This window comes from Rhopalosiphum maidis, chromosome 1 (genome assembly GCF_003676215.2).
Source record: "Rhopalosiphum maidis isolate BTI-1 chromosome 1, ASM367621v3, whole genome shotgun sequence".
Lineage (NCBI taxonomy): Eukaryota > Metazoa > Arthropoda > Insecta > Hemiptera > Aphididae > Rhopalosiphum > Rhopalosiphum maidis.
The window spans coordinates 39,004,739-39,031,781 of record NC_040877.1 but is presented as its reverse complement, the minus strand read 5'-3'; the positions used below and the strand labels follow the sequence as shown (position 1 = coordinate 39,031,781).

Below are 27,043 nucleotides of genomic sequence, written 5' to 3'. Positions count from 1 at the left end.
AAACAACAAAAACTCCGAATGTATTAATATTTTAAAAAATACGTTTTTTACATAATTTTCAGTTGAAATAAAACAACATTCATTTTTAATTTCATATACTAACGCAGAATATTTTTGGAGTATTTCGATACATAAAAATCGAAATTCAGACGAGTAGTTTATGAGTTAAAAGTATTTAAAGTTCAGGTAAGTGATGGAGTAGTAGGCCAACATTTTGAGGTGTAACTGCATACTAATCCATTCCACTCACCATAACTTTAAATACTTATAAATTACATGATCAAATTTTGATTTGTATGTATCGAAATATTCTGAAAAATATTCTGCTTTAGAATATGAAATTAAAAATATATATTGTCATTCATAAAAAGTATAAGAACTTAAAAAATATATTTTTAAAAATAAAAATAGGTATCAAAATAATTAGTGTTTTTTTAATAAAAGAATCACTCAGTATACCAAACCATTTTAATAAAATATAGCTTAATATGTTCAAATAAAACTTCATTAGTCTTGTATATATCAAATATTCAAATGTACAATGTTAATATACATATAACACGAAAAAAATTGAAAAACTAAATCAATATTTAATGCAAAATTTTTTAGTATTAAATAGTACTTAAGTATATATTATACCATATGTCCATGTAATACATATTCATATAATTTTATGTACATTAAATATTTGTACTCAATACTTCAACTAAAATTCTTGAACAACTATAGACTTCAAAATGTAATAATAATAAAGTGCATTTTTAGGATGTATAATCATTAATATATTTCACATTGCAAAGTAATGTCTTATTATTAGGCGTGCACAGAACATTTTTGCTGGAGGTGCACAATACTAAAAAACAGATAAAATTTTTTTAATTCATGAAATATTATTTAACTCGGGACCTAAAACACTAAACTAAACTGAACTCACTATGGATGCAGTTGCATATTCTGCACCCTCTCTCCCCATGCGCACAACTATAAATTAAGAAATTTAAAATTGATATCACAAAATAAAATCTCATCTATACAATATAAAAACTAATTAATCAGTGCTTTTCAAGTAAATTTTTTCTGTTAATGTATTTAATTTTTTTTTATTAGCTTTTAACAAATAGTTATTCTACCTATTAATACTAAGTAAAATATTACTTTAGAGCAAAATCAAATTGTTTTCACGTTAAATATTCAGTCAATATATTATAGTCTATCATAAGTAACTTTTTTAAAATTCTCTTTATCGCTTTAAATATAAAAAACGTATCGCACTTGTCGAGCGATTTCGTAACTTCGCAGCTCAGTATCTTAAACATTTATCAAATTATTATTCCATGGCTGCATCTTAGTAAATACTTGGAGTGAAATTTCTTCTTAACACGTTTACCGTATAAAAAATTATCAAATTATTCATCATTATAATAATATTCAATTGTTGTGACATTGTTTATTATTATATTCGCGACACGCACTTTATTATTCACTTGTTTTTTGTTTTTTTTTTTTAAAAAAGTTTTATTATTAACAATTTAATATTACGATAAACGTGTATTTATAAATTTACTTAATAATCAAAATAAAAATAAGTTCACTACTAATATCCATAGTAGTAAACCGTAAATAAATTTTTTAAAAGTATAATTTAAGATAATAAATTATTAATTTATAAGTTAAATGATACCATTTAATTAATTGTTGAAGTTTATTTCGACTTTCAAATAGATCAACATTTTTAATTTGTATCAATTCAACAAAAATTAAAAATCGAATTTTAATTTTATAATAAAATACGTTAGTAAATTATAGTTCAGTGCCCACCGCCTATCATTAAGAGTCTTTATTGTAAGGTGCAGCAGGAAGTAAAAAAAGTGCTGTTGACTAAACGAAAACGTGCACTTCAAAAATATATAAAATATTAAGTAATTTTCTTGTATTAGACCTATTTGCTATAGTAAAAAAAACAAAGTCATCATCTCTAAAATAAAAATAAGCTTTAAATTATTAACATTTTTATTCAATATTATATCAATTAGAGACTATTATAGTAATAGTAGGTATAACTCATCAATCAGTTTAATTAAACTATATGGTAACAAATCATAACTTGGAAATGAAAATAGAGTATAGTTTACTATTTAAAATAGTACACACTTTAGATAATTAATTTAAAGATATATTTTCGTATAGGTACTTTTTTGGGGAGGGGAGGTTGTGGTGAAAAGCCCCTTAAAGTTACTATAACATTAATTTATAATTTTTTGTGCAGTTGAAAAAATCCTTATAATATAAAGCTTAATTGAAAGAAAAGTAAGTAAGAATAAAACATAGCGAGTGGTAAAACAGAAATGCTCTAAAGCCACAGTTTCCTTGTTTCGTTTAGAATATATAATATTTAAAGAAATACATACTTCTGAAGTACATTTTTTTGATTTTATTAAGAGGAATCCACAGGATAATATTCTATAGGGAAGGGGGGTTCGTTTAGTATTTTAGGATTTTAGCGATATGTTCTATAATCTTCTATTCTCAAACATTTAAAATTGACCAAATATTACATTAGTAATTCCATAAATAATCGATAAATTCCTCCAACAGACAAAATGTATATAAGTAGATATCTTAATAGATCATTGAATACAATTGTACCAAATTTAGCATCATCAAATCAATGTATCACCAAATTAGCACAAAAAAAAAATATTAAAAATAAATAATAATATAAATTTATATACCAACAATGCATCATCAATTTTAACGATTTTGATAAGTACCTAATTATTTTATCCTATTAATTAGTATTTTAGTGAATTTTACTAGTGCATTATTTTACATTTTTAAAGTATAATGCATTTTCAATTGCATCAATGTCTAGACCAACTATAATAAGTATATAATTTTGATAATAATAATTAGCGAGTCTTTTATCATAAAATATAAAACACCAACAAAAAAACTATGGGGAAATAAAATGGTATCTAACGGTAATTTTAATCTTAAATTGAAAATTATACAGTAAAAATATGTTTAAATACAATGTGGTTTTATCAACAAAAAAATACAATTTAATATTATCACAATATGTACATGGTACACTAGGGCAGTTTTAATGACATGAACCAGGATTCCGGCCGATCATTTAGTTTGTCCCGGTTGATAGAAACTAAGGTTTTTATTTAACTTATAATGCATTTAACGAAATAATTAAGAATAATACAACTCTATTAAAAAAAAAAAAATCATTCAAGTGATAATATAATATTGTATTCAATGAAATAAATATAAACATTATACTATTTAATATTATTTAATATTGCCAAATAATAAATAATAATGTATTAATATATCTTTATATTAGCCAACAAATAAATAAAAAAAGGTCATACGATGTCCCAGGGTTTGAGGATTTTAAAATCTGGTAACCCTAGACTTCGTTATTTTAATGGATTTCAGAATACTGAATATATGATTCTTTTTAGCTTAGTATTAATAATATAGCAGAGATCCTTCTGAATGCTCTTGTTCTTATTATTATATCACAGAAGTTAAATAATACATATTATATATGTATTTAAAATGATTTAAGGTGAATGTAATATTTTTAACATGTTTTCTTATCAATATTTTTTTTTTTAAATTGACTAACATTAATGATTTGAGTTTTGCGATACGTATAATTATATAAAGCTATACACATATACACGTATTAGGTAATTTACTCTTTTAACGAATCTCACCACCAACGCATCAAAGAGAACAACAACAAATACTTCATCGATGAGCATTCTAAATGCATGAAAATAATATAATATTATATAAAATACGGGAGATACCGGAGGTTTATGAACGGGAATTAAGATCGAACATCCAATAAAAACACTACAAGCTGGTAGTGATAGTACGTGCTGCTGTAGTTTTTACACAAACAAAAACTGACATAATATTATAATATACATTTATAATAATTAATAAATAATATTTCTATTAGAGCATAAGACACCGTGATCACACAGGTCGAATCCATCAACATTGTATAACCCGTATATAATATTTATAGTGATAGTATAACTCATTCTTTATAATTAAGTAAGTCTGGTTAGTGTTTATTGAACAAATAGAGACCGTCTAATAGGAGAACGTAAGGGGAGCAATCAATAGCGGAGAGAAAAATACGATTCATAAACTGTGAATTAACTATATAATATAATACATCAATATCACCACTATACGTAAATACACCTATACGATATAATAAATAATAATATACATATTTATGCGATGATCGTAGTCATAGTGGTAATGTTGTAAAAATTATTAGACGCCTAAGCATTTGTCGTTATATTCTGAAATACGATATATATACACAGATTGTAATTTATAAAGAATCTATATTAGAACTTGATCGTTGCGAACGATACAGCACACATAAATAATAAAAAGAAAGACATGCCCTCACCCTTACTAAATGTGAACGTGTAGTTCTCCAATGGGTACCAACACTACCAACTGAGTAAAATTATGGTTATTGATATTACTTATTACTTTACCATGGCGTGATAACTCGCTTCAGCTTCTTGTAATTCAATCACAAAATATTATATAGCAAATGTCTAAATCATAATTTATTCCTTTATTGCGTATGACGACGATACCAACTATTAATATAATAATCAAAAAATTCTCAATTATAAGCAACAGTTTACAGGGGTTATGTTATACTTGAGTATAATTTAATTTGTTACCATTGTGTAAATTTAATTAGATACAAACAATAAACAATATGATTATTAAATCATAACAGTATTGAAGGAAGGTCACAAATTGCGTTAATTGTATTTCTTAACTAGAGAGGTAGTTCCTAAACAGGTAAATTGCAATCTTAATATAAATAGGAAAATGCAGTGGCACTTGTTTGGCTCTCGACTTATTTCATAATTTTATACCAATTTATTGGTACCACTATATTGCAATATAACTAATTTACATTTAAAACAAAAGCAAGTCTAATAAACTTACATACAAATAGTTAATACTAAGAAATTGTATTATAATAAATTGTTAATCAACAAAATGAATAACCCAGCACATAATTTAAATAATTTCTCTAGACAGTTTTAGATAAATCTGTTAAATATGTTAGTTTTGTTTTCAATCTTTCTTTTATTAAATACTTAGAAGGTTCGTAGTAATAATCTAATAAAAACATTACATAATGATACTGTGGGAGGAGGACTCAACCGGGAAATCATATTATATGAACCAAAATAAATTTTTATAAAAACATTATAATTGATTTTGTTAGTACCTATACAATTTATTTGAATTACACGTATTATTATCCAGGTACACAAATATATAATTTAATACGCATAAAATAGTTTATACTATGTACACAATTACACTTTATGTTGATACTTGTGATCTTGATTTGTTATGAAAATTAATATATATATATTATGAGTTATGAATTCTTCAATTTGGCTGTTAAAAACAACTATTTGTTATTTTTTAACATTGTTTGTTTTTCATAGTAGGTATAATAAGTATATGTATTCGATTACATCTACTAATTAGCGAAGTGGGTTAGATTAATTCTAAAATCTTTGATATTGTACTCGAACAATTTGATGAATGTAAAATTTAAAAATGATTTTTTATTTTAGTCACAACACGAGTGCAAATGGTGCCCGCGTACGAGCGACGGGGACTGTTGAACTACAGTTCTTTATGTTCTTATGCAACAGGTATACGACATACGTGTAAAATAATAATAATAATAATAATAGAAGCGGGTATTGTGTAAGCACTATAAATATACTGCGGGCAGAGATAAATTGAAACATCCAGAGAAGGAGTGAGAAAGAGAGGGGGTGCGGAGAGTAACGAAGAGGTTCCGTCGGAGGGAGTGAGTGAGAGGGCGTATAACCGAGAGATACATACGAAGGGTAACGCCGAAAGCATTGTCACGGGTAGCCGGATTGGTGACTGCGCGGCGGCGGCCGGCTGTAGCGTGGCCAGGTGAAAAGTGGCCGGGGCCGCGGCGGCGGTGGGCGGCTGCAGATTGTGGTGGTGCTTGACGAAATCAACGGGATTTCCGCCGTCCAGGGACCGGCTGCGCGGCTTGTTGGCGGCCGGCACCACCGCGGACGGATCCTGTTGCTGGCTGAACATCCATCGGAAGTACCACGACATCGCCCGGGCATATTGCGCCGGTCCGCGCACACCACACTCGGTGACGGACACCACACTGCGCACCGAAAACTGATGATAATTAAGATAACGCAGACAATGGGTACCAAACTACCAACAACAAGACAGGACCGCGACGGTAGAGCGACAGACGGCGGACTGACGCAGTGACGGCGTCGGTGTGCGGACAACATACATCGTGTCATACCTAGGCAACGCGGACGGCCGCGGCGAGGACCACTACCACCGGCCATCGCATAGCCGTGGAGGATGGATGGAACCCACCACGGACGCGATACTGATTTTCGAGGAAGGGAACCGGTTTTCGGTGTTTGCGCGAATGAGCGAGCGGTGCGTGCTCTCGTATGGAAATAGACGCGAGAAAAACAAAAATAATATCGTAGAATATTACAATAATGATAATAATAATGATGATGAGGATAATAAAAACAGAAACAGAACGGCAGAGAGTATCTCTATAATATACCAGTACGAAAATATGTTTGCAGTGCACTGGAACACGTACGCCTGCCATAGCCGACTACAAAATCCTTGGAGGAGGGGACACGATATAATATAATATTATAATAATAATAACATTTACGAGCAATTAGTAGTGTTGTTTACAAGGTCTTTCGTGACACTTTCACTAAACACCAGCTACAACTCCCACCCACTCAGAATGCCACTTCTATAGTGTGATGTTGCCTGCCGAGGGTCATTCGGAAAGACAGCCGTAGAGCCTGGAGTCGTTTTCGAGATTAGTTATTTTAAATGTTTTCCAAATACTAATCACTAAGTACGAGATAATTTATTTAGTTATTATTAGTATCTACTATTTACTTGAACTTATAGACCCCACGCTAATTCACTGGAACTTAAATTGTGATAAATATATACGAATATATGGTATGGTGAATCGACTTCTATTGTTACGGTAGACGATTTCGTAAATTGGGTCAGTGGGTTCATACAAAAAACTGGTTATTATATCATCTGTACACCTTCCCCACCAGATCTACCTGCCTCGCTCGTTAATTTTCAATGGTGTAAAATTGTACAAAAACGCTGTTGTTCTACATTTACGTGATCTACAGTAAAATGTATAACAATTAACAACGATTTACATTTTTATAACAAAACGTATAAATACACGAGTACAACGATTTAAGACAAACTCATGTAATCAAAAGTTACAAAAAGTCACGTACCTATCTCGTCATTTAGACTCATTATACTATTACTATTATTATAATTTTGGACAATTAGATTACCTACTGATCACTATTATTTTTTATAACATTGACCAAAGTTCTTTGTAAAATTAGAAAACAATTTTAAAATTTTTAAGTCGATCATTTTTGTTTGAAAAAATATTTATAGAAGATCTCTTCTCCCTCCTACTTACACAGTATACAAGTAAGAAATGTCTATAATATATAAATAAACGTTGCTTGTTTATGCCCATGTGTTTTTGTTCTTCATTACCTAAATAGCAAAAATGAAACGTCTACAAATAAAAACGTTATACACTAGTTTATATATACATAAAGTAATTCCTGTGTAATGTGTATACATTTTTATTTAGTTTCTAAAATTTAACCAATAATACTTACACACAATATAATTGCCTATTAAATATTAGTAGCTGACTAGGTAAATAAGATGAATTTAAATTTGAAAGAATTCATCTTTTATAAATTCTAATGCTTCATGTTATAGGTAGATTACCTAGCCAAGTCTGATAAACATCAATGATGATTGATAACTAGACACACAAACTTAGCCAACTTTTCTACATAAAAAAAAAAAGACAGTTCTAAATAATCATTGATAATTGATATTAATATTACAAAACCAATTTGTTTATACAACTATATGGGTAGAAGACTTAAAGAACTAAAAAATATTAAATTAAACACCTTAGTTATTTGATACTGTAATCGTAACCAAACAAGGTCACAAATAACCAAGGATTGGTGTCTACATTTTGGTTAATACTATATCATTTTTGGAGAATATTCATCTCATAGGAATTATATTATACATAATAAAATATATTAGTATTTTTTTTTTATTGTTGTATTGTGACATAACTTTTTTTACTCCTTATTATTTTTTCTCATTTTTAGTTCTTTCTTAAGCATTTTTGAGAGCTTTTAAAATATTTTTATTAAATGCTTAAAATTTCTCCTCCCCCAATATCAACAAACTGTTAATAATAATATAAATATAATTTTATACTACATTTTTAGGATTAGAATAATTGGAGATCTAAGAATTTGTTATTTCAAGTATACATTAGGTAATCAATTATTGAACTTACAGCTTTTCGTTTGTCTTCCGCAGAAACAGCACTTTGAGATCTATGTCTAAATAAATCCATCATTTTAGAAACAGCCCCTTTTGTACTAGCACTATCTGATCCAGCGCGTGGTCTTGCTGCTACAGCAGTTTGCTTATAACGATTTCGAGTTGGAGGGGGTACCAAATTATTGAATTCAACAGTATCACTAGATAAACTTGATCCACTTATACTATTTCGAGCACTTGAACCAGGTGATTTAAGAGTTTGCTGTAAACATTAATAAAAAAAAAATGTTATAAATTAGATGTATCTACTCCTTTGTAAATAATAAATTGGTTTTTAATAACAAATTATTAAACTATAGATATTATTTAGAAATATAATCTAAATTTTTAACTGGCTATTAAAATAACAAATTAAAGGTAAAAAAATAACAAAGTAATCAACTAGAATTTTAAATACACATTATTAGTTTATCTTCTTACAAGATAAGATACTAATGTGTATTTAATAATTAATATCAATTGATTAACAATACAACTGAATTGTAAAATATAACAATAATGTATGTATATTATACAATTTACACAAAATATACATAAAAATATTTAATGGTTTAATTTACAAATAAACAAAAATTTTTAGTGCCCAAACAATGTTGGAGTAAAATGAAGAATATATTTTTTAGTATACTAAATTAAATGATATATATTTTTTTTCATTATTATTATTATTATAGGTTTTTGGTAAACACCATTATGGGTAAATGGAGTGCTCCGAAAATTGTATGTAACACCATCATGGGCATATACAGAGGGCTGCAAGCAATTATAAAATTGTTCATAAATAATTTGCCTAACAAATGCCAATGCTGGGCTACGTGTATGTATGAGCTCACTAAATCTATTGTTGCAATTGTAAAATAAAAAAATCTATGACGAGTTTCTTGATATTTGAGTACATTTATATGAGAATAAAACAAAATAAAGTTGTTTTAATGTTGTAAAACAAACAAATTAAAAATTATATCATAATATATTCAATATTTTTTATTTTGTGTTTTTCCATGATTAGTATATTACAATGCTTATTTCACATATAGAGTGGTTGTGCATACATTTTTTAAACATATATGTAATTTAAAATATGTTTGCTATACTCAAATATTCGGGATAAGTCTGTTAAGACCATTAAAGATTGGAGATAGAAAAGGTTAGGTTAAATTTATCATTTTTTTAATAACATAAAACAATCATTAAATAATTTTGAAGAAGTATCTACAAGTGAAGTGGACTAAGTGGACTAAACTCCGTTCAAAATTTTTTTGATAAAACATGATGGGTTTTAATACATCCATTGCTGAAAATAAAGCAAAATTAAATGTCTAATACTGAGGTGTATCATCTCTGTATTCTGTTTTTGTTTTATTTATTTATTTATTTATATACTTTATACTATTATCAAATTTTAATGAAAAAGTCAGTAGTTAACTAGTTAAATAACAAGCTTAATGAATAAAACAAATTAATATAATACTAACTTGAATAGAGTTTTTCATTTGTAATATTATTGTGTTATTCTTTTTAGATGCTGCATCAGATTTTGATCGAGGTCTAAAAGCATCTAAAAGTGTATTTGTCTTGCGAGTATGAGAAGGAGATTGTCCAGAACGAGGTTTTGGTGACATCTTCTTTTGGATATTTTGAGATTGTTGAATTTGTTGTGATTGCAATTGTTGAGTTTTATTTTTTGATGGTTGTATTTTTGGAGTACCTTTAGCTAAAATATCATCTCCAGATTGCCGTCTTTCCACACCAACTGATCCTTTTTTAGTTTTAGCTAGAGCAGCTACCACTGCAGGTAGCAGTACAGGAGCTGAACCTCCTTTGCTCCAGGTACCTAATAAAATAATAAAAATAATTCAAATATGCTTTTAACTTTCCAAATGTTCTTATTATAAAAATAAACCAATATTTAATTAATTATATAGTAAAAACACCATTATTGTTTATATCAACAAAATCCTTAAGATAATTGTTATACAGAACTATAAAATATTAAAACAAATCTTAAAAATGCAATTATTGCGCATTACCTGAAAATTCATAATCTGATATTCCAAACATTATCATTAATAAATTTAATTTTAAATCAATACTAAGACTACCATGTTTTTTTTCAGTTCACTAAGAAAAAATATTGAATGTACTCTGATAGACTGTGTTCTATGTAGGTAAAAACTATAAGTAGACATAATTTTCTAGTTAACCCTGACTTCATATTGAAATAACCGTTTATTTTTTCCATACTTGGAAATAACAAATAAAATGAGATAATGATAAATTAAAACAAATTAATAATAATACATGAACTAATAATAATGATTAATATTTAAAATGATTTTGATTAAATCTGAACAATACTTAAATATTAATTTTTAAATTAATTAGTAGTTCAATACAACTGTTATTTTTGCTCCTCATTCAACTTAATTTTTAAATTCAACAATGTACATAAGTAAAATAAAAAAATTAATTTTATAACATTCAACTTAATTTAAAATTTTAATGTTTTACTTAATTTTTATACTCAACAATGTACATAAGTAAAATAAAAAAATTAATTTTACCAGATCTTGGGCGATTGATTGATACACACTGACCATCTGATTCATCTGCTGTAGTTGGTAAAGGTTGTGATCCAAGTTCCTAAAACAAAAAATAATTAATAATTCCATTTAATATTACTGTATATTTATTAGTATTCATTTGTATAGAAAAATAATGATTAATACGTGGAGGTATGTACTTAGTCTCTATTATATCACTAAATGGATAAATATATTATATCATAATTTGTTTGTAATAAACCTTTTGAAGTAATTTTAAATTATATTACAAAAGAAAATAATATAGTTAATAGTCAAAGAAACATACTTTATTTAAACTTAAAAATTATTATAATCTAGAAAAGTTTATTGTATGCATAAAAATATAAAATATAACAGATACCTAAGTCACTTAATATAACAGGTTTTAAAGCCAATTAAGTAATCTTTATAAATGTCATTAATTTAACTTTTTTTTTTGATATGTAGATTAAACATAAATCTATTTATAAGTTTATAACCAGGTAATTATCATTAATTTATTTAATATTTCTTTATTGACGAAAACAACTCAATTTACAAAACAATCCCTATGCATCTATATAAAATGTGTAGTGTATAAAAATTATAATAAAATCTATAGGTAGATAAAAAAATTATATTCAATTTCACTGTCCATAAATAAAACAAAATAAATAATTTATTTTAACTAATATTTTAGTTTGCTATTAAATAAAATTAACTTCTATAGTATTCATATTGCTAATAGTATAATTACAGGTGATGATTTTAAATAAGTCTTAGAAACATAACTAATTTAAAAATTGTCTTGATTTCTAGTATACTAAATATCAATTCAAAAATGTAATTGTTTTAGTAAATATAGGTAATCAATATTAACTTAATAATTTTTGTAAAAATACATAGTGAAGATAATTTTCCTTTTATTTAATAAGTTTAAATTGAATTATTACATAGAATATAGATAATATAATTATAATTAGAATGCAATGGTTGTGGATGTTCAACTGTAAAATTTTGTAGAGAAAAAACTAAAAATACAATCTTAAACTCTGAAAAGATTTTAAGTCAACTATACAAGAGTTATTTAAGCACTAAACATAAGAAACAATCTTTAATAATTGAGATCTGATAAATGCAAAATATACATTTCTCAAAGAATTCAAAATTATTAAAATTTAAGAAAACTTAGATTTGAAAAAACTTAATTTGTCATTTTTTTAATATGATTGTTACAACATGATTTGGAATCAAAAAGAATTCATAAACTGATAAATGATCTCATTGACAATAAAAACATAGATTTTTTGATATTAAATAATTTGTTAATAATAACACACAGACCATTTAAGTAACACCAACTATTAAAATTATTTAAATCTTTCAATGAAATAATACAGTCATAAATTTAAATTAATTTGTTTAAATAATTTTTTGTTGGTAAACAACACAATTTTAGAGTGCTTTGTGACTGATTGAATATCATGTACATAGGTACCCACAGCAAATTTTCTAAGGGGGGGTTGAGGATTTGAGGAAAAATATTATTATTTTATTAGGTATTTTAAAACAACAATTATCAATCGACTGTAAATAATCTAATCTAATGTTTTTATAATGGTAACCTATTATTCATAAAACCACTCAATTTGTTATATCTTATATAGTAAATAGTAATTTATTTTAGTACATTCAATTTAAAAAATATTTTGAAAAACCAAGGTGAGGATAATGTCACAGCTGGCCCCCCTCCAGGTGCTTATGATCATTTATGAATAATAAAAACAATATAAATAAAAGCTGGTTATTATAATAAACTAAATAAACGTCTAAAAAAACATAAATAGGCTCCAAAAAAAAAAATATTTTGATTTCATAATCTGAATTTTTTTGTTAAAATAGGAGTATAATAATTATAGAACTCAAAACTATAACTTTTTTAATTTATTAGTAACAAATTATTAATACTATTAAATGTTTTTTTTAAATCAGTAAAAGATTAGTAACTATTTGAGATCCAATTAAAAAGGATTCAATAAATTGTTCTTGAAAATAGCCAAATTATTTAGGTTAGGTTATAGTTAACTATCCTTCAGAAAACCATGGATTACAATTGTAATCCGTTTTTTTTTTTTGGTTTTTTTGATAGGTTCTAAGTTTTTATTGAAAATTTAAATTATAGTTATATACTAAGTACATACTGACAATTATAGTGAGATGAAGAAAAAATTTATATTTTTATTTTTTACTTTAGAATATGAATTTTAACTCAATGAGAATAAATAATAATTTATTAGAATTTGTTTTCTTAAATTGTAATGCTATCCAATGTAATTAAATTCTTATAATATTCCTATATAAACATAGTAATATTTAAGTATTTTACATATACCTTAGCTCTATATAAAAAAAATTACAAAAAAACAAGAGGACTTTATTACTTTTTACATTTTAAATCTTTTAATCATAAAAAAAATACATTTTTATTGAATTGAATTGAATTATTTTAAGTTGCTTCCTCACTCTGTTCTTGATCACAACACCCAATGCAAATGTATTTCAAATGATCTGGACACACCCATATAAAACAATATACTCAAGAATTCCTTATACTTTTGTTTTTTTAATAATTATGATTAAAAAATAACCTAAAAAATAAACGTGCGTGAAAGATCGCACAGCATTCAATGGTAATCCAACAAACTTTGAACTCCGATAACAACGACAACTTCTGCGACCCTTATTTGAAAACGAACTAATTATATTAGGCAATATGTCATTCGAAGGTACTGAAAAGATGAAATAATTCCATTGGCTTTCAAAAAACAAAAAAAATTTTATTTTTACATAGATTACAATAGTAATCCGTGCGACCTATGCAGGGTTAAAGAAGAACATTTAACTTTTAGAAATTAGTAGTTTACCAGATTGAAGTACTAAACAGTTAAATACCATTTTTATCACTAGCTTTCTACCCTCTTAACAGGGTTATTTTTTGAAATTTAATTTAGATTTTTCAAAAATATGTAATAATAGTAAATTTAAGGAGATTATTTAATTAAATTTTAAGTAATACTTACAATTATAAATCTGATTAAAAATTAAAATAAATACCTTTATTGCCATAAACAAAAAAATCTTCTTAACCCATACAAATATTTTAAATTCAATAATAACAAGTAAATATAAAATACTTTATACATACTGCTCGACGTTTTGATGTTTCTGCATCATAACGCTTAATCCATACGTCATCCATTGAATCATAATCTAAAGTGGATGTTGAAGATGCTTGAGACTTCATTTCTACCAAATTAACATCAAAAAAGTGTTTATCCCTATGATGTGATGGTGGTGATATTGGAGGTGTAGACTTAGCACTTATATTAGTACTATTCAGTTGGTCATCTGTTACTGGTGACTTTAAATTATTTTCAATATGTTCATCTTCTTCTTTACATTCTGAAAGACGTCTACCAACAAACTGATGACTTCTTGATGGTAAACGATTAACGTGACGTAAAAAATAATGTTGAAACCAATCAGCGTCTTCTGGACTATCTTGAGCTCCTTTAACAAAAATTTTAGTTGATTGTAGATCATTAATGAAACCAAAAATAACAGAGCATAAATTGTATAAGTTTGAAGTACCTAATAAAGTAACATATCACACACTTCAATTTAATTTTCATTTTAAAGAGCTCCTCAAAAATATAACTTATACAATTATTAATAAAATTTAAATATGTGCATTTTTAGAAACTATGAATAAAGCAAACAAAATTTTCAAGAAAAAAGATTATATACATATTCTATTACATATAAATTCATATCAAAATCTGATACGGGTCGATAGGTTTCATTGATATACCATATATATAACTTGTTTAACACTCAAAATAGAAACAAAACATATTGATATACTCCAATTTCTTCCTTGAAATTTTTATATTCTATAAATAACAGTCCATTAAATTTATATTAACTTTTCTCAGTTTTAATAGTGCAAGCATCTTAATAAAAATGTTATATAATGGAATAACAAAAAAGTAAAACTTTTAAATAATTAATTTTGTCTATTTTTTTTTCTTTTTTACTAACAAATACTATTATACACATTTATAACTATGTATTTAAAGTTTTCAACATGTGGTACTTAGTCATATCTAATTTTATCATAATAAAATAAAATAGTTATTTCAAATTTTCATATTTCACATAATTTAAATATAATTATACATATATACTCTATAATAAGTCCAGTGAGAGAATATCACGTTAAATAACAAAATTCAGTTTTTCTCCAAATCCCTGTGCAACACCCTACTATAGTTAAGTTGGAATTAATAGTAGTACGTCACGTTAGGATGCAGAGAATTAGTATATTTTTTTTTACTGAACAGTATTATAAGGTGTAACAAGACTATTTGACAAATTTCCATTACAAATGTTACTATATTTGTTAAATAGTCTTGTTACACCCTATATAGCTTAATTGATTTTAATATCGTCAAAATATAATTTACATTCAAAATTCAAATTTATCCGTATCAAAATTCTTCTAATGGAAGATTTCTTTACTCTAAGAATATTTAACTTTTCTGTGCCACATTAATTTATTGTTTCACTTGATAATTTTATATATAATAAAAATGTTCATAATTAAAACAGATTATGTAATAAAAAAAAAAAATCATCTGTTAAAGAATTTAAGACAATTTATTGAAAACTTAGTAACTAGAGATATAGGATGATTTTTTTTATCAAATAACTCATTGTTTTGATAACTATTAATGTTCTAACATAATTTACAGTAAAAATAAAAAAAATTATGGTATTTAAATTTTACTTTTTTCATTTCATATTTTGAAGCAGAATATTGTTAGGAGTATTTAGTTACATAAAAATCAAAATTCAGACAATTAATTTATAAGTTATAAGCATTTGAGATGTAGGTGAGTAGAATGGAGAGATATGGGTATGACTTGGTAAATATTGTTCCACAACTACTTATTTAAACTTTAAATACTTATCCCATAAACTACTCGTCTGAATTTTAATTTTTAAATATGAAAATACTACAAAAAATATTTTGCTCCAAAATATGAAATTAAAAATATATGTTGCCATTCAAGAAAGTATTAAAAATATAATTTACAATAAAAAATATTGTTTTATTTTGAATAGAAATTATGTAAAAAATTGATTTTTTCAAAAATATTAATACATTTTAAATAATGAGTGTTGTTTGATAAAAGAATAACTGACTATATAATATATAAAATTGAGATAAGTTCTTAATTACAGTTTTTGTGGTCTTATTTTTTGAAAAAATTTAATAAATTAATTACATAAAATTGACTACAATAAAATAAAATATGATAGTAACACAAATACATTTATTGCACCTTTCAGAATCTAAAAAAAGCCAAATATAAAATTTAAAAATTGTACTTTTAGAGCCATGTAAAATTAAACATTAAAAATCTATAGCTGCACTCAAATAATGCATAACACTATTTATAAATTACGAAATTCTAACATTTACTATTAAATTGCATAAATTAAATAATAATAATAAACTATTAATATTTAGTTATTATCTAATAAGTATTTAATTCATTCATTGAAATAAAAATTGGTACATTCAACATTTTTGTTTGGTCACACATCATCAGGCATCATGCATTTAACTAAAACAAAACTCTGTTAGTCAATAATGAGAAATAACAACATATAACTAAGAAGAAATCTTTTCATGTTTTCGTTAATTAATTATATTAGTACTAGAATTAATTAATTAAGTCTTCAGTTTTGATAATATAGTAGCAAAATATGACGGATACATATATTATAAGTTAGAAATACCAGGGGGTCTCCAACCCTTTTTTTTCCACGAGCCAACATTTTTTAATAATAAATTAATAAATTAAAAACAACGAAAACAAATATATTATTTTTAAAATATTAATTAACTTAGGCCATAAGATAAAGACCCTGATATAAACTAATAAAATATTAAATTTAACAATAAATAGTATTGAATAAGGTTACTAAATTTTATTCATCAATATTACTGATCATTAATTTAAAATCTTCTGGTTTTAAATTTTAATCTTTTGTTCTAATACATTAAATTTAAAACTTATTATTGTTTTCATTGTGTTACTTAATAGTTTGAAAAAAAAATAACAATGGTTCAAACATATAAAATAGATTTAAAATTATAAGTTAACTTATTGACAAGTCTCTAAATCATGCTATAAATATAATATAGGTAGCTAGTATAAGTGTAATCAACCGTTGTATGAAAATATTATTACCTTATATATTTTAAGAAAAACTGTTAAAAGTAATGATAAAAATCTGAGTATTTTTACTATAATCTCAGCAACTCCAATATTATGAAAATTTTCAATTCAATTGGTATAAAGCTTCCAATAAAATGTTTAATATTAAAATATTTAAAAATAACTAACATTTCAAATAGTAACCTATTCATAAATATATAATTAATTAATATATCTTGTAATGTTAAATTGAAATGGAACGTAATAATTTATGATGGTAAAAATTCAAATGATTTTATTAAGGTGTTATAAATTTAGATTTGTTTAGTGTATTATGGTATATGATCTTTTCTTTTGTAATTCTAAATGTATAAATGTATTGTAAATATTAAGGTTTATCTTATAATAATTTATCAAATAATTAAGAATACATTGAGAAAAAGTAATAGTTTTATATTTAAACATAAAAGTTAATTTAATAATAAAATCACTGATTAGTCTACTAGCTATATATATATACCAAATTAAATGAATACAATTTAATTTAAGACCAATAAACCAAAACCAAAACACATGTTTCATATAGACCACCATAAAAGTAGGTAATATGATCAGCTGTTGATATCTATGTGCAAATTATATTTATTATTTTTACCAAGTATTTCTTTGAGCACTGCCATAGATGATATAGTGTTATAATTAATGGTGTTGTAATTGATGGCAGACACCAAGTCCCCAACTTCATCGTCCTCTTCTTCACCCTCATCATCCTGTCCAGTGTTGTTACTTTGCTTTCCAGCTGTTGATGACATTTTCACCTTAATTTCCAATACAAAGCATCGAAACACCAGTGAACATTTTGAAGGAACGAATACCAATCAATAAAAGAATTGCCCCCACAAAACATTCGGTATGGGGATCCCTTTAGAAATGAAACAACACAAGATATTTATATGTATAAGAACAAACAAATATGTATACAATGTATATATTATATATAACACAATATACGGTATAATCGCGTTTATTTGTTTGTTGTATTTTATTATAAAATATGATATGTACCTGAGTTTCTTAAAAAATGTGCCGGCCAACCATTATGATCCGAGGCTCTGAAACAAAGCGAGTGAGTAATGGAACACAATCGGACTCTCGGGCTCTCGGGCTGGACGATGGTCGGTGTAGACCGATCATGAACAGATTGCCAATAAATAAAAAACCTTGCAACGACAGTTTGCTTTGCGAAAACCGAATTATTATTTTATTTTCCCCTGTGTTTTTGTTTTGCCATATCGATGTGCGTGATGAGGGCGGTAAGAAGCTGCGAACCCGGCCGAAAAGATGGCGCCACCGACTATGTTGTTATTGTTCTCATAAGCGATATAACTTGTTAAAGTATTTCTCGGCATTTTAAAAATAGTAAATAAAGAATATTTTGTGCAATATACAATAGTCTTCGATCGACACGCACACACGCAATATTTAAACACCCACCACAATCCACAATCATACGTAATGTTTTAAGTTTTTTTTGGCAAATTTTCGTTTTTTTTTTTAATCATTTACGAAACACCAGAGTAGTAATTTCACACAAGACGCGCAAGCGCAGCTGATGATTATAATTATTATAGCCTGTTGGTAGTGTATACTACTTACCGTGGTTGTGGATCTTATCCGATCGGTCAATTTTACCAACCACTAATCATCGATTATGAATAATATTTTTTTCCTACCGTCGTCGTCCGACTTTTTCGCGTTTGTATTTATTTTTATTGGCAATTTTTGCTAACTGATATATTATTATAATTCTATTTTTCGTCATCCGATCATTTCTATCCGGTTTCTTGTCGACTAATCTAATTTATACATGTATATTACGTGCGTATATATGTATACGGTACGCGAGCGTTGTCGTTTGTTTACGCCAAGTTTTGACCGACACCGAGTGAAGTGCTGCCGCCGCTGTTGACCAGCGACGACAACGACGATGCGTTATAGATGAAGCTCGTTACGCTCGCAGACCATTGCCACCGAAAAAACCTTTTACTTTTTGACCCTTGCAAACGCGGTCAAACGACAGCAAAATCAGATCCATCAAAAGTATGCACTGCTGCTCCTGCTCCTGCTCCTGTTGCACAATACCATAAAACCAACCGACTGATCAACCACAGTGATGACTGAATGGAAATCCAGATCGTTACCTAGCAATTTCGAAATACTTTCCCTGTCAAATGTGCCAGTCGGTCCGTCGTGTTTACGTTCAAACTCTAAGAAAACATACATCAGTCGCAATGTATCTTTTCCGGACGACGAAAGTCAAATTGTCACTGGCGTTCTCGAAACCATGCATCCTTGGGAATCCAGTAAATAATTAATAATATTATGCCTCTGACATAATGTAGCTTTAGGAACACAGTGTATAATTAAACTTACGTTTTATTGTTCTCAGTGGAAAACGTAACTATTGAGTTACTTACAGCCAAATATAAAGAATCATGTGAAAGACACAACACTAATCCATTATACTCTGTCCTCAATCAAATAAAATCTATAAATACAAATTTGGAGAGAAACGAATGTCTTGATCTTAAAGGTGTTTTATTAACCAATGTCGACTGGGAGAGCCTTGAAGAAATTTTTAAAAGAGTTCAGTTTAGAACTATAAATGTTGAAGCAACTGGATTAAATGATGATGTAAGACAACAATTAATATTATGTTTTTCATTAAATTGGTTTTAAAAATTAATTTCTAGAAAAGTCCTTAAAAAATAAATTTACTAATTTATTATTCCTGCAAGAACTTGATTAGATTGAGTTATTTAGTAAATCATAACTAGTGCATACCTAAATATTTTTTTTTTTTTTTTATAATTTCTTGAGTATTAAATTTTTATAAACTCCCAAAGCAATTCAAACATAAGTTCTAGTATAAATATTAATAGAAAAAAAATTACTGTCTGCTCGGCAAAGAATAAAAAACAAATATATACGTAAAATTAAAGTAATTCAAGCTTATTATGAATACGACTTAAAAAATTTAAATTAAACCACTGTTCATTGTTTGTTAATCCATTTTTAATTTATTTAATTATTAATATGAACTTTTTTATCCCGAATTCTATCACTAAGTAAAATAATTTTAAAACCTTACATAACTTACATAAATAATAAATTTAATTGTGCAATATATCTTACTGATTTTAAGTCAATATAGTTTTAATAATATAAATTGTTCTGTTTACAATATTCTATTATTATATTGAATTAGAATAATGCAATTCTCATTAATTAAAATGTTGTCTTTGATAAACAAGTGATTTAAACCTGTTCAATAAGTACTCCACAGTAGTAATCTAAACATTGTCTATTCTGTTGAAAAAAAAATTCCTAAAACTATGTCTTATTGAGTACCTATGAATGATTGAACTTTGGAATGTTTTGATAACAGAGATATCTCCTATTTTTCTTCTCATATTTATTTTAAAAAACACAATAATTTATTATTGGATATTAATAATATTAAATTTATAAGATAAATGTATTTTTAATTTTTAGACAGCAATTGCATTATTTGATATGTTAGACTTTTATGAATCTGCCATTTGTTTAAACATATCTTCTAACAATGATATTGGCACTAGAGGATGGCAAGCATGTGCTCGTACATTAAAAAAGGTGAATAGTAATTTTAATTTAAAAATAAATGCATTTTAAATTTAAATTTAAATTTGAATTTATTTTCAGTCAAAATGTTTAGAAGAATTAGAAGCGAGGAATACAATACTTAATGAGTCAAATATGACTTCTTTAGGTCGTTCGTTAAAATTTGGTTCACAATTATGTGTCTTAAAACTTGAAAATTGTAATCTTGCAGACCGGCCATTAACATCATTAGGTGATTATTTTTAAATACAATGTTATGTATTATATATTTTTATTTAATTATTTTAATTAACTTAAAAATAGTTGAACTTAATCAAACAATTTTTAATTGTATAAACCTTGAAGCAATATACCATCTATAAATGATGATTTTTTTATTTTTTTTTTTTATGAATTAAGTAAAAAAAAAAAATAATTTTATTAAATATATTCTAACAAATTGTTTCAGTTTCTCTAATAAAATTAAATAACACATTAAAAGAACTTTATTTGGGTGAAAATTATTTAAATGAAAACGATGCTAAACAACTTTCAATTTTACTAAAATGTAATACCACTTTGCAGTTGTTGGATTTAAGGTAAACATGTAGATTTTTATAAGTGACACTATATGTACTAAACTATACACATTTGGACATATCAATACCTAACTAATTATTATTTTGGATTTTAGCAATAATAATATTCAAAATAAAGGTTTTAAATTACTTTGTGAAAGCATTGTGAATCAAAATTCTCCTTTGACAATTTTAATTGTCTGGAATAATAATTTAAATTCAGAGTGTTCAGAATGTTTGTCAAACTTATTGGTAAATATAATTAATTTTTTTTTTTTATTAAAATATTAGATATAATTATTTATATATATATATTTAAAAAGAAATCTTTTATAAATGTATTTAAATGGATTTTTCGAATCATAATAGTATACTAATATATTATATTTTTTATTGGTAGGGGGCTGAAACTAAATTAGAAATGCTCAATGTTGGGTTTAACTGTTTACTTGATACCACAGCTAGTGCTATTGAAACACCATTGAAAAACAACAAAAATTTGGTACGCTTAGGATTGCAAAGTACCCAAATTACTTGTAAAGGAGCTAAATATTTAGCAGAAGCATTGGAAGCCAATACTTCTTTACAAGTAAGTACCCCTTTGTGACTATACACATACTACAACTAATTCATTTAAAGTAAATATAGTTTTAATAGGTATTTATATAGATTTAAAATTATTATAAATAATTATTTAGTATTTAATTTAAGCTAATCATAGAATATATAAATTATAATTCATTATTTGTGTGATAGATATTAGTGGTATTACACAAAAACATCATCAAATAAAAATTAATTTATCAAATATATATACTTTAATATTTTTAATTTTGTAACTGTTGAACTATTATAGATGTATACTAGTAGCTTTTTAATATATATGGGTATGTACTTATCAATGTTAACTGATCCATCATTTTCATAAATTTGTCACAAAAAATTTAACTTCCTGTTGAAACAAAAATAATAATTAATTATTACTTAAAAGATATAAACATTTTCGATATTTATTTATCATTAACCAAAGATAAATATCTCTATTCTAAAAATAACTTAAACAATAATATTATAATAATTATATCTATAAATATTTTTATTTACATGCCACAAATTCTTAAATATTTTAATTTAACATTTATTACACACTAAATAAAAATTCTATTATATTATAGTCTTATAATAGTTTATCTATGTATCAATTACATGAATACTATTATAAACCTGCTAGCTATGTAAAGTATATCACTCCTGTATGTAAGGATAATCAAATTAGTTATCATTATAAACAATAACTTTAAAAAAAGTAATCTTTAGTTTTGTGTTTAGAAATGTCATTAGATATGTTTTTACATTTTAAACCTCCTTATCTATTGTAATATTGTTCGCTTTTGCAGAGATTAGATTTACGTGATAATAATATTGAAGTTGAAGGGCTGAGAAATTTGAAAGAGTCCATTTCAAAAAATTTTAGAATTACACGCCTAGATTTAGATCCTCTGCCACGTAACAAATATGCAGCTGTAAGATATTGTTTTTATGTTTTATAATAATATTTATTTTAATGTAGTATTAATTGTATCTACAAACATATTAACTATTTCAAATTATTTATTTATTTAATTAATTTAGGACACAACTAAAGAGTATACAAATTTAACAGAGCAGATCAAACAAATGTGTGAAGAAAATGAAAAAAAACATTGTAGTAATCAAATTGACGACAATCTACTTGACCAGATAACAGATGAATCTAACATCACCAAAGCTATCAAAATACCAAATGTAGATTCTAGAAAAATATCTCTCACGTGCGAATCACTAATGATGCAGTATACTTCACTTAAAAATCCCAATTATCTTGGTTCTGATGATTACTCCCCTATGTTGCGAGGAAGTAGTGGTAGATTAAGGAGTCCTGCTCCCAGTCCTATACACAGCCCAATTGCTAGTAGTCCAATGTGTAGTCCTTCATTAACGTCTACACGAAATCGTTTTCACGTGTCTAAAGTTTCTGAACAAAAACAAAAAGAATGTCGATTTAAGGTCACCAAATTAAATAATTTAAATGATAAAGCACCGACAGCTAGTAACGAATCATTATCTGATGACTCTTTTGGTCCTACTAATTTAGAACTCACAGTTGATAGTTTGGATTTGTGCAAACATAAAAATGACACCAAAAAAGAAGATCAAAGAACTAGGAAAGTATCTTGGGTTATGGGTTCTCGACCTTTGTTAACTTCATTGCAAAACATTACCTCAAGTTTGGATCATGCCACCTCATCTGGAGTTGACAAGCTTCTCAGTTTATTCAGTCCTTTTTCTAGTGCAGATAAATCCTCGGCATCTATCGACACAGTTGAATCTAATGATTCTGTTTTTGAATCAGATCATGAATCAAAAAAACCAGTCACACTGGATCAAGCAACTTGGCCACCAGTATTTGGAAGCTTGAAAAAAACCACTTCTATCTGCAGGCCATTGTCAGACAAAGGTAGACGTAGTCTAAGCGATTTACGTACTTTTTAAATTTGAAGTTAGAGAGGTAGTGATGATACAAGTAGATCAAATGCATTTAGGTTGTTTATTTATATTGTAAGGTCTCCCCTCAGAGCAAATCTCGTTTACAGTAGTATCTTTTACAAACTACATTGTGATTCACAAGCACATGAGTACAAATTTTGTTTTTATCATTGTTGAACAATTTATAAATATTTATGGGATCGTTTTTAGTTGTTAGTGCTATATGTATAATTTAAAAACACCCTTTAAACAAACATAAAACTACTGTAACGAGAATTCACATAAAAATTGATTTACATTATCTGTTGTACAAACAACTGTGGACTTGAAATCATTTATAATATATTTGAAGAAAAAAATAATTACTAAAGATTATATCAGAAGAATTTGTACATTTTAATATTAAATCAAATTTGAATGTTTTCACATTCAAAATAATATATTTAACTCAAATATTAGTTTACTGATTAATACAATTTCTCTGTGACTAATATATTATTACTGTGCTTACGTTTTATTAATTGGTTTCTTGTCCAGTGGTGTTTTAAATTAATGAACTGGTCTCAGTGTGATTACAATTTAATTTTAGGTACTTATAATGCATATAATAACATTAATATAATATTAAAAGTTACCAACCAGTGTTTTAAACAAATGGAACAAAAAGATAATCATATTATTGTTATATTATATACATGGCTAGTTGGTATCTCTTCTGTACTATTTAAGCACAAATTTTTTGAATATTATAGTTTCTTGAGTTCACTTGTCAATTCTTTACGTTTCAAATTAAATCAAAGTATTTTGTTTTTTTTTTCTCAACTTGTGTTGTTTTAATCATCTAATCGTTAAAAGTGCAATAATCTATGTCTGGATTCAACATATAAAGCACAAAATGTTTTTAGGCGTTTGGGAGTTAATAATTACCATGATTTTGTTTACAGCATACTATTATGAATACTTATTTTTTCTGAATTTGTTTATTTACAGAAAAACATTGTTACAGTTACATATATTATTTTCTATTTTTCTTCTTTTTCCGAATTCTTGGATATTTTTATTGACTGTGATTTTTATCTTGGGTTTTTCTTTGTGATAATTGTTTTTAATAATCATAAAAATGAATAATGAATATAAATATAATATAATATACTGTTTTCTTTTTTTTTTTTTGTTCAGTTACTTAAATTTTATTGAAACGAAAATATTCCAAAGACTGACATTTTCCAAACAGTATTTGGAAAGACTTAAAAGTCAATTTATCCATTAAAAAAAAACTTAACTCTCATAATATCATATATTTCTTTACAGGTGCCATTTTCTTTTACTTTATATAATGTTTAAGTCCAAACTAGTTGGAAAATATTGTTACCAAATTTACTATCAGATAATTATTAAATAGTAGTTAGTCTATATATTACATTAGAATTATGTATAGTTTAAAATATATTATGAATGTAGCTTTAGCGTACTTAAGAGGTTTATTAATTTTTCTATTATGTTTTATAATATTGAACGAACATATTGTGTTCTTATGATAAATAAAGTTGCTACATATGTTTATGACCTTTGCATTTAAAATTAACGCTCTTGTCGCGACATGTTTATATAATATTATGTTGTTATTTACATATTATTTTTTGTTATTTCGAAAGAAGAAAAATTATTACTATGTTAAACTACGTCCTTTTTAGTTTTTAAACTATTAAAAATTTATTACTTTACTTAAAGTTTATTGTATACATTACACATAATATATAAAAACATACTTATTGATTTCTGTTATTTTTATTTTTTTATGGGGTTGTCTAAAATAATGTTATGGACACAATTATGTTATTTAAACAGATTAAATCTTATCGTTATTATATATATATATATATATATAAATATATTCTGTAGAAAAAAATCCTAATAAATATATATATTTATGTACGGCACACAACTTGTATTGTGAAATCACGTGTGTCAAAATTAAAACAAAAAAAAATGTTTACAAGTCTGTATATTATTCAACACTATAATATAATATTGGGAAAAAATAAAGAATATAATGTAGATTGTTACTCATTGTAGTGGTTGTTTTATTCTTTGTATTTTTACGCCTATTGCTCTTAAATGGAGTTTGATTAAATGTTTTTACACTAGAACCCGAGTTTATTTTTTCATGAGCTTTATTTGAAAAAAATAAAATTTAACTTAATTAAAATAGGTTGCTTCTATGCTGTACAATTTGAGTTAAGTATGACTTGTCATTGATTAGGTTACTATGATAGGTGTGTAAAATTTGAATTAAATAATATATCATTGCATACAAATAGCAATTTTGAATGGAGATGGTCTATCTGTTATATTACTAATTATATTTTATCATACATTAATACTACTATTATAGTAGTTATTTTACTATTAATAGATAATAGCTTGAAATTATCTAAATATTTATTTTGAAAATGTCATTGAGTGAAATAAATAAATATACATACTTGAATACATCTCATATGGGATATTGTACTTAATTTCCAAACTTGATCTAACATAATTTTATATTGCCATTTTTTCGTTTATAAAAAAAAAATGATCGAAAATTTCAATATATTTACAAATAGCTCAAAAAATAAATAAATACCATGTATAGATAATATTAACATAAATAATTGATGAAAATGTCTAATTTTTTATTTTGAATTACAATTTAAAAAATAAATATCAAAATATTACTAAACTAAGTATAAAAAATCTAGTTTTTCAAAAATTATAAATGCAAGTATTGAGAATCTTTTACTTTTGACCCCCCAATGTCAACTAAATTCTAAACTTTCTGCCAGTAAGGTATTAAAAATAAAAATTTGATCTTTACTGTTCCAAAAAGTGATTTCAGACA

The 27,043-nt window shown here is 25.8% G+C and overlaps 2 protein-coding genes across 4 annotated transcripts in view; one reads left to right on the top strand and one right to left on the bottom strand.

Annotated features, from left to right (window-relative positions):
* Positions 1-18,783, bottom strand: part of LOC113549878 (5'-AMP-activated protein kinase subunit gamma) — a 39,907-nt gene extending 21,124 nt beyond the window's left edge. Inside the window, exons 1-6 of one of the 3 annotated variants that reach the window (XM_026951373.1) lie at positions 18,479-18,783; positions 18,069-18,231; positions 14,329-14,693; positions 11,124-11,202; positions 10,035-10,393; positions 8,513-8,761 (exon numbers count right to left, since the gene is read on the bottom strand). In XM_026951373.1, coding sequence (XP_026807174.1) covers positions 8,513-8,761; positions 10,035-10,393; positions 11,124-11,202; positions 14,329-14,693; positions 18,069-18,225 — 1,209 coding nt within the window. In that variant the 5' untranslated portion in view covers positions 18,226-18,231; positions 18,479-18,783. Of the gene's footprint in view, positions 1-8,512; positions 8,762-10,034; positions 10,394-11,123; positions 11,203-14,328; positions 14,694-18,068; positions 18,336-18,478 lie in introns of all 3 variants that reach the window. The other 2 variants (XM_026951372.1, XM_026951374.1) reach the window with 2 other exon arrangements.
* A 281-nt stretch (positions 18,784-19,064) lies between these two features.
* LOC113549879 (protein phosphatase 1 regulatory subunit 37) lies at positions 19,065-25,236 on the top strand. The gene is made up of 9 exons (XM_026951375.1): positions 19,065-19,776; positions 19,863-20,107; positions 20,969-21,088; positions 21,158-21,308; positions 21,525-21,654; positions 21,750-21,885; positions 22,034-22,222; positions 23,031-23,156; positions 23,266-25,236. The coding sequence occupies exons 1-9, from the start codon at positions 19,587-19,589 to the stop codon at positions 24,163-24,165; spliced, it is 2,187 nt and encodes a 728-aa protein (XP_026807176.1). The 5' UTR covers positions 19,065-19,586; the 3' UTR covers positions 24,166-25,236.
* Positions 25,237-27,043: the final 1,807 nt, after the last annotated feature.